This window comes from Gekko japonicus, unplaced genomic scaffold, assembly GCF_001447785.1.
Source record: "Gekko japonicus isolate JY-2015 unplaced genomic scaffold, Gekko_japonicus_V1.1 scaffold81, whole genome shotgun sequence".
In the NCBI taxonomy this organism is placed as follows: domain Eukaryota; kingdom Metazoa; phylum Chordata; class Lepidosauria; order Squamata; family Gekkonidae; genus Gekko; species Gekko japonicus.
Genome location: NW_015162476.1, coordinates 806,296 through 818,894, shown reverse-complemented (window position 1 = coordinate 818,894; position 12,599 = coordinate 806,296). Strand labels below are relative to the sequence as shown.

At 41.7% G+C, this 12,599-nt stretch overlaps 1 protein-coding gene across 1 annotated transcript in view; it reads right to left on the bottom strand.

Annotated features, from left to right (window-relative positions):
- The window catches only part of MANBA (mannosidase, beta A, lysosomal), a 79,034-nt gene that overhangs the window by 28,901 nt on the left and 37,534 nt on the right, over window positions 1–12,599 (bottom strand). The window contains exons 6-8 of the mRNA XM_015405772.1: window positions 10,690–10,865; window positions 4,953–5,063; window positions 1,710–1,861 (exon numbers count right to left, since the gene is read on the bottom strand). Coding sequence (XP_015261258.1) covers window positions 1,710–1,861; window positions 4,953–5,063; window positions 10,690–10,865 — 439 coding nt within the window. The remainder of the gene's footprint in view (window positions 1–1,709; window positions 1,862–4,952; window positions 5,064–10,689; window positions 10,866–12,599) is intronic.

Here is a 12,599-nt window from a genome sequence, read left to right as displayed (position 1 = left end):
TTTTAGAGGTCAGAATACAGCTTGTTTTTACACACAGAGGAATCAAGCACTGAAGCTTTTTTCCATGGACTGCACCCTCTTGCAGGTTGGAGATTACATGTTGAACGCTTCTCCACAGGAAGACCCATTCTCAGAGATAGGATGTTAAGGAGAAAGGCAGACTGGATCCTGTATCTTATCATGCTACAGCTCTGTGGGAAGGAATGCTTTTAGGTGTGGGATGCTGTTCAACCATACCCACCACTCCCACCAAAGCTGAGCCTCAATGGTACAGTTCAGGAAAAAAAAGACTTTACTGCTTGATTTTGGTAAGCCATAAGTGCTGGGGGGGGAATCACCAAGAAGCAGGGATTTTTTTTGTGGTGGTACTCGCTGGTCCTAAGTCCCAGCACCTTGGGACACTTCTCCCAAGTCTTGAGGGGGTAGAAATTGGTACAATCTTATATATGAGTACTAGTACTCAGGCTTATTCAGTGGGGATTAGTCCAGGAAAAGTGTTTTCAGGATTGCACTGAGAGGGTCAGAAAGAATAGTATATATTATAGAATGTGCATTCCGGTCTTCTTGTTTTCATTCCCCACTGAATTCAGAATTTATTATTATGGTTGCTAGACCTGCCATATGCATATGGTTACAATAAAAAATTTTACATACAGAATATACAAAATTAAAAGATTAAAATTTAGAAACTAATTAAAATTCAGTTTCCGTAACCTCAGTATCAGTACACAAAATCTAGCTACTTGATAAGTGATCTTAGGATTCTTATCAGATAAAAGGCAATCAAGTCTAGATTTATTTGTGCAACCAGGAATCTTATCCAGCAACAGAGTAATGATCTCCAAATGAGCCTCCTTGTAATACAGGCAACTAAAGAACATCTGCTCAATGGACTCAACCTCCCTTAATGGGCATGTACATAACCTTTCCAGGTAGGGGACTTTCTTATACCTGCCTTCAGGCACTGCAAAGGGGACTGCAGAACTAGAACGGGACCCTCCCCCCCAAAAAAAAAGAAAAGCAAAAAAAGCACTGCCAAGAGGCATTTGGTGTTGACCTTTCACCGGCCTGCTCTACAAAGCACATGAAGAATCTATCAAATATCTCTCCGTCCACGGAAACTTAAGATCTCAAGGAAATGCAGCCTATAAGCATGCAAAGATTTTTTAAAAAAACATTTGAACATAAAAAAGGTAAAGGTAAAGGTTCCCTTGCTCGAAAGCCAGTCGAATCCGACTCTAGGGTTGTGGTGCTCATCTCCGTTTCAAAGCTGAAGAGCCAGCGCTGTCCGAAGACATTTCCGTGGTCATGTGGCCAGCATGATTAAACACCAAGGCACACAGAACGCTGTTACCTTCCCACTGAAGTGGTACCTATTTATCTACTTGCAATTGCTGGCTTTTGAACTGCTAGGTTGGCAGGAGCTGGAACTAGAGATGGGAGCTCACTCCGTCATGCGGCACACTCAGGTCTCGAACTGCTCAACTACCGACCTTCCACAGCCTGCAGTTCAGCGTCTTAACCACTTGAGCCACCGCAGCTCCTCTTGAACATAATGTACCCACATAAATTGTCAGACAGTATAGTCCTGCAAGAGAACACTACCCACAAGACTGGATCGGTTCTGAGGATGTCTGAAACAGTATCAGTGGGCAAAGGCAAATTCTGTACGTCTGCAGCATGTCTAAAGGCCATTCACCCAAACTCACATTTTAGAGGTCACTCTGTCTTGAAAAGAATCAGCCGGGACCCAGTTGGATCCCTTCATAAAAATGGGAAGTCCATTGATTCTGAAATAAAAACTTAAGCCAGGTGACCCAGGAATGGGCTCTTCTACAAGTTCCACAGTTCGAAAATAAACCTGTGAAAAGATTACAATATAGACGGGTTTACGGCAGCTGCATAATACAAGCAAGCAAGCTTTACTCTTCAGGAACAAAACAGGGCATTCACAACATCTCATGACTTTTTGCTGTGTTCCATGTATAGAAAACTGTAAAACCATGCCAATATGACATTGTAGACTAATGAAGACTATTTTTACAAAAAACACTGGGGTGTGTTTTTTTATTTCCAAATTTCAACCCACTAATTTGAAATTTGAAAAGAAAAAAAACACACCTTAGTGTTTTTTTATAAAAATAGTCTTCATTAGTCTACAGCATCCTATCAGTACGGTTTTACAGTTTTCTGGTTGTATCTTACTGAACTGTGAGCCCTCCTATATATAACCACATCAGGTAATGTATCACAAAACATGCTATTATAACTCTTGTGTATGGATCAAATTAATTTCAGCTCGAGAAGAAAACTAGTGGAACATTCTAGCGTTTGTGCTCCACGCACACACCTCCAACTTAGAGATAACACATGTATCGAGCGCTACAAATGCCTACACAGACCACTTATGATTACCAAGAGAGAACTTTAATGAAACAAACCAGCCTGCTCCTGGTTGCAGTCAAACTAAACTCCGAGAACAAGGCTGCAGAAATTCAAGACTGGGTTAAAAAGGAGAAACCGGTCTTTCCAAGGAGACCATTTCCAATCTGCATGGATGCAAGAGGAGGTGAAAATCCTGGCTTGCAAGAATAGTCAGCTGAGCAACAACAAACAACTAAGTAGGAAGAGCTTGGACTCTATTCCTCTTGGGACATTCCATGATAAGTTGGACTTGTTGGCAGAGTACTTAACAGTGCACAACCTGATTAAAGAGTAGATAAAGGTTTATTTAGGAATCAACATACTTGATAGGAAAGAGGAGAGGCAGAGATAGGTTCATAACTGCATCTCAGCAATAATTTGCCCTCAGACTGCCTCATCCACACAGTGTAATGCAGTTGCAAATGACCGCTACTGTATAACAAGAGCAGAATATCCAGTGATTTGGGGGTGCACTTGCAACACATGTTACAGTCATTCCATTTTTTTTAAAAAAAAGTACATTCAGAGCTCTTTAGAACAGGGAAGGAAGTATACAAATGAATGTTTAACATCACCGTTCCTAACAGCTGAGAAGAATTGTTCCACATAACAAGGAAACCTTGCCATGCAGGAAATCATTAACCAGCCCTCTAGTCTTGGTGTATAGCAATAATTTTTATAAGCTATTAAGCTACCAACTATACTGATGGCTGGGAAAGGACAGGGGGGAAAGAAATAAAGATAGCAGTAAGCCAGAAGACAGATTGCTCCATTCCACCTTCCTTTATAAATGAAATCACATTATTAATATCTCCAACACTTGTGCTGAACTGGTCCCAAGAGTAGGGATCCCTCCTCAGCCTGGGTTGGATCCAGTCTCAAACCTCTGTGCTCAAAAGGAGTTCTGTGCAAAGAACTGCTATTTCCCAAGAACAGCATGACACGGGGCCTGCTGGCTGCTGCAGGAGGGGGGAAGTGTCAAAAATTGGCCCCTGTGCACACGTGGATCTTTTTGATGGGATTCTGCCCTCCTGCCCAACTTGGATCTCTGTGAAGAGCCAAATGTATCCCTGCTTGGTGCAAAATTACAAAGGAAAGCACTTTACAGCAATCAAGTCTCCCCCCCCCCGCCCCCCACACACACAATGCTAGGGTTTACATGAAAAGCTTCCAATCTAATATACACCGACACATGCATGCACACATTATTTTGTCAGATGATACTTAAATGCTGGTGAGAAGTTACCCCAAATTTACACAATTTCATATCTAAGTTAGAGATATCAAGTGCTGAGGTTCCTACACCTTGCACTGTTGCAGAACTTGGGAAAACAGAGCTGCAAGCTTTTAATGAAACACCTTTCCCTCTTTTGAATTTCAAAGCAGCTATAATTTGTCTCCCCGTCTGACTGGTTGGGCAGGTGCTAGGCAGAGGTGAAAGCCGATTGCCGGCTGAGGAACTTGCCCATCTTCTAACTTCTGAGAGCCAAGACAAACATTGCAGTTCTGTGGAAAACCACTTTCCATGTGACAGCCGGCTCTGCGTGGGGGTGATAATGTCTGTAAACTGGTCTCATCATGTGAGCAGCCTCTGCATCAGTGGTGACTAGGAACATGTGGAGCTAATGGGCACAAAGCAAATGCTCCTTATATGGGGCCATAGAATTTTATCTGCACTCCTGTAAGGTATGAAATAGTCACTCTAGGGGGGCAAATGCCAGGGGGAAAGCCCAGCTCTTCCCTTACATGTTCCTATGAAGACAGAACACATTTTCATGGGAACATGAGTAGGAATCCACTGGCACCTTCAAGGCTAACAAAATTTAACTCCAGCATAAGCTTTCACAGACCAGAACCTGTTTCTTGCTAGTTTGCAAAAGCTTGTGTTGCAATTAAAATTCAGTTAGTCTTGAAGGTGTTCCTAGATACCTGTATACTTTTGCTGCTACAACAGGCCCTGCTGGTGGACCACCTGATGGCACCTGGAGTTTTTGTCCACTGTGTGACATGGTGTTGGACTGGACAGGCCACTGGCCTGATCCAACGTGGCTTCTCTTATGTTCTTACCAATATGGCCACCTCTCTGGGATTATTTTATCTTGTCTCTCCTGTGGGGAACCAAAGCTGCTGACCACATCATTCTCCTCTCCTGCACTTATCCTCATAAGATGACTCCCGTGAGGGAAGAGAGAGTGACTGGCCCGAGGTCACCAGATCAGTTTCCAGAAGAGTGCAGATTTGAACCTGGGTCTCCCAGATCCTAGTCCAACACTCTCACCACTGCCCCAAACTGGCTATTACTTATCAGCACTGGAATGGGTAGTCATATTAGAGGTGGTTATCAGCATCAGGAAATCAATGGGCCACCCTAGCCTCTGGCTGCCGCCTTGCACCCGATTTGTCCACGGAACTGAAACAGCCTAACAAATTTAAGGTTTAAAGTCAGAACAGTCTTCCTGTGGAATCCTGTAGATCACATGCAAAGAGGAGTGATTGGTCTGCTCACGCTATCCTGAGAGTCAGCGCACCTTTGAGATCTTCTCAATCTTGTATCCTCCCTCTATAATGAATACTGTCATCATGTTGTATCCGGTCTGGTTTCCGTGTCCTCTTGGCCACCAAGTCTCCAATGCCACGCTCTTATATAAGAAAAAGGAAAAAAGATAATCTCGTTTAAAGACAAAAGTCAAGCTTACATTTGTTAAACAAGGACAGCCATCCTAAGAAGTTCTTCTCAGAATCCTGCTCAGGCCTATGGGTTATTAGGAAGGGCATGAGTATTTTACAATAGTACCATTACTACTATTTTTCTATTTATTAATTTATTATTATTATTTATTTATTTACATACTTATTTAATTCAATTTGTACCCCGCCCTTCCTGCCAAGGCAGACTCAGGGCGGCTTACAGTTAAAATGCATTATTTATCATCATCATCACCACTACTTACAGGTGATACTAGTTCAATAAAACAGATCTCTGGCAAGGTCAAGAAGAAGAAGTTGGTTTTTTTCAGGTTATAAACTTCTAGGTTTCTAGATTATTATAACATTTCTTAGAAATGTTTCTTAAATATAGGTGTTTTGTTACAGCTTATACAAAATTTTTACCCAAAGAGGTAATGTTGTGGCCCATGACTAACTTGTCATTGCTCCATACTGTATACAAACATTCATTGTACAAATTCCTTGGGAAATTGTTCTTCATTTCCATTGTTTGCCTTTCCAAATTATCACCTGGTGCCAGTCCACCCAGAGACGTATTTATATGAGCTAAGAAGATTTCTCAGCATCTGAGGCTGCACACAAACGAAATATTACTTGATGCTGGGGCCAATACATGCTTTTTCTCCAGGAGCAAGAAAGGCTGGTTCTGTGTGCTTGCAGGAAAACCCAGATGTGTGTAGCTCAGACAGACTAGCGCACATTATGTCAGAATTTTTAAAAGGTTTAAAATAAACCCAGTATTTAAAATAAAATAACAAAATGACTTGCACAAGGCAATCCTGTTTACTCAGAAGTAAGTCCCATGGAGCTCACTGGGGCTTACTCCCCAGTCAGGGTCACTAGCTCTGGGATGAAAAATACCTGGACATTTTGAGAATAGAGCCTGCCAAGGGTGGGGTTTGGGAAGGGAAAGGACCTCAGTGGGGCACAATGCCATAGAGTCCACCCTCCAAACCAGCCATTTTGTCCAGGAGAACTGATGTCTATTGTCTGAAGATCAACTGTAATAAGCAGGTGTTTTCCAGCCCCCACCTGGAGGTTGGCAACCCTATCCCCAGTGCTTAGGATGGCTGCCATAATTGCCTAAGGGTATCAGCAACATTCTACAGAAGCATGGAAGTAGTGACTCAGTTGCTGATAAGTGTGTCAACCGCACTGCAACAGCAGGAGACACCCCGCAGGAGGACGGGAACGGCATTGACTCCTGTGGGTATGCAACTTTAGCGAGACAATGTCATTATGTTCTCAGGAAGTCCTTCTAGCTTTCAAATCCTATCGGTTTCCTGGCCGGAACGACTAGGTTTTTTTTCACTTTGGGTGAGGAGGAAAGGAGAAACAAGAGCAGAGGTTTTAGATGGTAAGCTCCTCAGGGCAGGGACCTAACTTCTTGCTGTGACGACACTGCTCATTGATGTCTTTATGTAGAACAGAATGATAATCACATTCACAACTGGAACAGATTAATTAGTCCTGATATTTATTCAGGGTACTAAGAAATCATACAAACATGACTGAAACATGCTAGAAAGAGCCAGAAGTGGTTTCTTCAGCAAGAGCCACTGATTTGAAAAGACTAAGGAGCCCCCCCCCCCACTTTGATATGCTGGAGAGAGGAAAGCTAAATTATGAGATCCCATGTATCCTATTAATATATCTGTTGTGGGTTTTATCCTGCCTTTCCTCCAAGGAGCTCAAAGCAATATCTACAGTCCTCCCCCTCCTCCTCTATTGGAGAGGCATATCATGCTCATTCAGAAATAAATCACCTTTTATTTAATGCGTGGGGATTACTCCCAGGTAAATGTGCACAGAACTGCAGCTTAAGGATCTAAGGGCATGTCTACAGAGCTGGTTTCCCTACATGCAAGAGGCTCAGTTGAGTTTCCACTGGTTTTTCTCTCCTTCCTTTCATAATATTAGAATCATTACAATCATTTCTATAGCATTTTAACCAGGCAAAGTTCACTGTGTTCTTAAATTGCTTTTCCAAATGTGCTGCTTAAAACAATGTGCTCTTGCGATCCTGCCACCAGTTTCAACAGTCCTGCACAGGAGATGTTCCCCATGGGGCAGGCCCCCTCTACACCCACAGCCCAGACTGTACCCAGGTCTTTTCAGTAGTACCAAAATCCCCCCATTTTATCAAGACAGGATATGAAAGCAGCTCTTTTGCTTTCGCGATTCAGGTATCTTTCAGCTACTCCATGCAAATAACAAAGCAGTTTACTTTAGGCAGCAGCAGCAATGATTAAATAAATGCTGCTGTAGAATTTTGTCCCTTACCAGGAGCAGTAAACTGGCAAATGATAACATGAAGGCACAAACCACAAAATGGGACGAGACTGGCGTTGAATACTTAACAAATGTATTAAGTATTTGTGAAACGCTCAGGCAGCAAGGATGGAGAAAACAGTCTGACAACGTGATTTGATATGCCTGTTACCAAGGCACAATTACAAAGCTTCGCCACTGAAGCCCAATTATCTGGAACTACTTTAGAGCGGCAGCGTGCAAATGGCCAGGAATCAGAGGTACAGAGAACAAAACAGTATTTAACATGTACCTTCCACCGTGCTGTGTAAAACACAGGCTAGCTTTAGAAGCACGGGCATGGACAGAGCTCATTCATTGGCTGCTAATGATGTCATAGCTCTGCATGCTGGTTCCCCCCTTCTCAGCTAAAAAACATGGCGTACACTCAATTCTATGAGGGTGGGGTGGGGATTTACACATTTTGAAAAGGCTGCCGTCAGCTCAAGCCAGCTCAGTCTGGAAGAGTACCTAAGAGATGAGTTTGGCTCCAACAGCAAAGTGCTCCTTATGGCTGAATACGCGCTACGCAACCAGAAATCGTGAGCCCAGATTTCGGCATCCATAAAAGCAACAGAACAATGTTTCTTATTTTGAAATAAGAATGTAGCACTAAGGGAATAATCAGGGACGGCAGCCCACCATGGCAGAAACATGGTGGAAAGGAACTCTTGTGAAGAGTCCTCTAGGCATTTGAGCCTGCAGATGTGTCCGTTCTGATATTGCTCTCATGAAGGGAGATGGTTCTAATTTCTGCTTAAGCTGATAGCCATATGAGCAGTACTAGATAGATAGATGATAGATAGATGATAGATAGATGATAGATAGATAGATAATAGATAGATAGATGATAGATAGATAATAGATAGATAGATAGATAGATAGATAGATAGATAGATAGATAGAGATTCCAATCTCAATGCTTACTGAAGTTCAGTGGCTTCACCAACTGCCTATTGCCGTATTCCCTTCAAATCTCTTACTTAGTGGATGTGTTCCATGCGCATTGGTGTTTAGTCATGCCGACCACATGACCATGGAAACGTCTTCGGACAGCGCTGGCTCTCCGGCTCACACAGCAGGTAAGACGTTACCTGCTCTTAATCCTGACCCCTTCAGTGGTTCTGTCCTTCCACCACAAAATGTTTCCATTAAAAGCCAAATAGTTCAGTCCTGTGAAATGACCATCAGGCTTAACGTTTTGGACTGAAAATGCTGACCTTGTTACAAGTGTGGACCAGAGGAGACAGAGATGATGACATCAAATGCGAGAAGCATGATTTCTCTCCACCTGCTATGAACTGGGCCAGAGAACGAGAACAGGCGCAAGCATAGACTAGTTAGGTGTCACCAGCTACTTGAGATTCAGCTGCCTTGTTAACTGCCCCATAAGCATCCTGCTACATATGCGGAGTTCCATATTCATTCACACACACTATATATGTAGAGACTATTCCATTCCCTTTGAAGCATCAAAGAATGGACTGTTTATATACTGGAAGAATTGCCCTGTGGATGTGTGGCATATTTTGGACAGTCCTCTCCTTACACTAGTTGTGTCCCATGTGTGCATCAAAGCTCCACAAAGGTTTGGGACATGTCTGGTATATGTCAAGCTTTATCTTTCCAAGGGGCACATTCAGAAAGGTCTAATGTCAGTTGGGGCCCTCTGAATAGGCTCGCCACCTCCAGGCTAGGAAATACCTGGAAATTTGGGGGGTGGAGACTGAGGAGGGTGGGGTTTGGGGAGGGGAAGGACTTCAATGGGGTATGATGCCATATGGTCCACCTTCCAAAGTGGTCACTTTCTCCAGGTGAACTGATCTCTATTGACCAGAGATCGGTTCTATCTATCTATCATCTGTCTGTCTGTCTAGCACTGCTCATATGGCTATCACCTGAAGCAGAAATTCGAACACAAAAAAAATCAGTTGTAATAGCCAGAGAACTCCAGCCACCACCTGGAGGTTGGCAACCCGACCTCTGAAGTCAGCAAAAATAGGTCACTGTCCTTGAAGTAAGGCTGGCTATGTTGAGGCAGAAGTGAGCCAGACCTGGGACCAGGAGAAAGAAAGTCCCCCATCAATGTTCATATCTTTCCTAACATTTCCCACCTCTATACTCAGTTCTCACCAGATTTGAGCACACCTTAGACATCTGGCAGACTCTTTACACAAGCTTGCTCATGTTGACAATAAAATGTTGATGTTACAAGTTTACACAGAAAGATTAGCCTCGAGACATTCTGAAGAGACACAACCTCCTTAGTGCCATTACAACAAAATCAGAAATGGGACAAAGTTTGTCTGCTAACAGAAACAAAAAAAAAAAGTGAAACTTCTAACTAAATGTGGATGTTTTCACACTTTCAAACATTGCTAGCTGAATCCTCTGAACCTAATAAGGTACTTGTATCCAGGCCTTTCTCTGGGAGTGTGACGCCAGACCACAGAACAGGCTGTCTGAATTCAGAGTTTCCCACAATAATTTAAATCTGAATTAACACAGCTATCAAGTGTTTTAAGTCACAATGATCCGACCAATTTACTTTTCTGCCTGATTAGGAGTTTTTCTGGATTAAGAAAATGAAACTTTTAAGATTTCATATTGGCAAGGCAACACAGAAAACATGGCAAAGTGAATGTTCATTATGTATTGAGGAGACACATGACATTTAAAGTAGCAATTTTCACATCACCTTCAAAAGATTCTCTAAGAAGACATTACTGAGCATAGTATGCAAATCAGAACAGAAGAAAGGAAAAACGCTGACAGGAATCAAAATATGGTTTGAAGCCTATGGCGTGAAGCATCATGCCCAGGCAATCAAGCAGGGAAGCTGTTACAAACTGGAAAAACACTGGTTCCTTCTGCTCCTCCAGGATATGGCTGTGACAAAGAGGAACACCACATGCTACAATCAAGTCCAAATTAAGCACTTTTGTGTCGAGAGGACAGATGTACAGTCTAATCCTAAAGAGAATTTCTCCAGCCTAAGTACATTCATTTCAATGGGCTTAGACTGGAGTAACTCTTATTACGATTGCATTGTCAGTCACATGTTTAAAACTGCTTAATTCTGCCTGGATAGGGCCTACAGTTACAGATGGACTTGCAAGGCAGTAAAACCATCCATGGCCCAGTACTCTTTGCCTAGCGTGGTATGCTACATCAGCTTTCATGTAGAAGGAAACATTTTGCTTCAGCAGGGCTGACCAGGGACCTCACCTTACTTATGTTTATGAGCAGCGCAAGGCTGCTTTCTCCAGGACGAAGCTCTATGGTTCGGGTCTGCTGTGTCTGCAGCTCAGGAATGCTCACAGTCATGAGACCGTCAACTGGCTTGGAGCTGACTACATCAAAATCCAACTCTATTTCAAGACTCCACTGCTGAGAGTTGCGCTCTGAACAAAAACAAAGCAAGAAAGGGTATTGTGTGAGAGACGATAGTGTAGAGTATGCCCAGGTTCAAATGTTTTTTATTGCTTATTGCTGTCTTATAGAAACCTTTGGGATAAAATTCTTTGGGATTCCCCTGGAAAGTTAACATCCTGTTTTAGAACACTAGACCGTATTGTATAACACCAAATGATTTTAGTCATTTCAGTTGACATGTTTTTCTAGCCCTTGTTTTAATTCTTTGCCAACTTCCAATTAAGAGCTGCCATCCTGTTGTTTCAAAGGAATAAGGAGTTGGATTCTTTGAACTTCAGGTGTATTCCAATTTCGGTCAAGTTGACCTGATACAATTAGCCAGCCAGGTAAAAATTTTAAAGCAGTTTTTTGCTTTGTGGAAAGCAGCTCTGAATGAGAGAGAGAAACAGATCATGTCTAACATATTCAATGTATTAGATGCTTGGAAGAATTGCCCTGTTTTAAAGAAGGAAAAGACTTTACATTTTGAACAGTTATAACAAAGCTTTGTTTGCTAGTAATACTAACTGAGAAGGCTTGCAATCACTGCCCATTGTTCAAAGGGAAGAGCCTAAATCTCTCGATCTAAATGCTTTGTTTGTAATACTTTTCAATATAGATTATGTTTAAGACAAGTTAATGTATAAGATATGCATGAAAAGCAGCTGTTCTTTATTAACTGTAAACTTGTTGTAGAAAGGTTTTATGTTTAAGGCAACCACTGTTTGCTGGAAGAGAGATCATTATACACAAGCAGGTATACAAATGACCCAGCTGACATAATAGGGAAACTAAGCTGAAAGAACTAAGGGGGAGATGTTCTAAGGGGTTTGGGAAAAACAAAGTAATTAATTATATATCCCTCATTATTCTGTGCTTTTAAGTTTTAAGGAGTATTGGGCAGATGATGTCACAGAGACAAATAATGTACAATCTGCCAATTAGAAAAGCACAGGTAGGTTTTAAATCATGACTCTTGGCACCAATTAAATAGGGTCAATTGAGAGGTACAGAATTTGTATTGAAGAACAGTGTCTCCTACAGGTTGAACTGAGCTATGTGTTTTACAAATTATAAGCTTTCATATTAACACAAGCAGCTTCACAAAATACCAAAAAAATATTCTATAAAATATTCTGACAAGCCAAAATGAAAACTAAAAGTAAATCAATGTATCTATAAGAGCCACAAGGTACTTTGAAACACTAAAAAAATCCATGTAAATAGTTTAATGCCTTAGAATGTCATTGTAATGATATGTTTTCATATTTTGTATACCTGTAAGTGAAAATAAGTTTATAAAAATGCTTTAAGATACTTTTATATGCTATATAAATGTCTGTATAAAATCAAACTTTGTACCTGAACTGACGGTTAATACTGGGAATGAACTGAGTCTGAAAGTTCAGTCAAAGGTAACAGGAGTCTGGGAAAAAGCCCAAAAAGAAGTAAACAAGACTGTAAATCAAAATAATGAGTGGCACCTGCATTGTAGGAGTGGAAACTCAGCCAGCTAACATCCTGTGTGCCAAATATGTGATTGATGACTGGCCAGACAAAGAAAACTGAACTGAGCATGTCTAGGTGATGTCAGTGATGATGTAAAGTGAGGAGGAGCAAGAAGAGTATATAAGTCTGCTTTCTGTATTTGCTCGTTGAACACCCAGGCTGAATTAAGCTGTAGGATGCTCATTTATTCGAATAAATACTTTTGTTTACCCTTT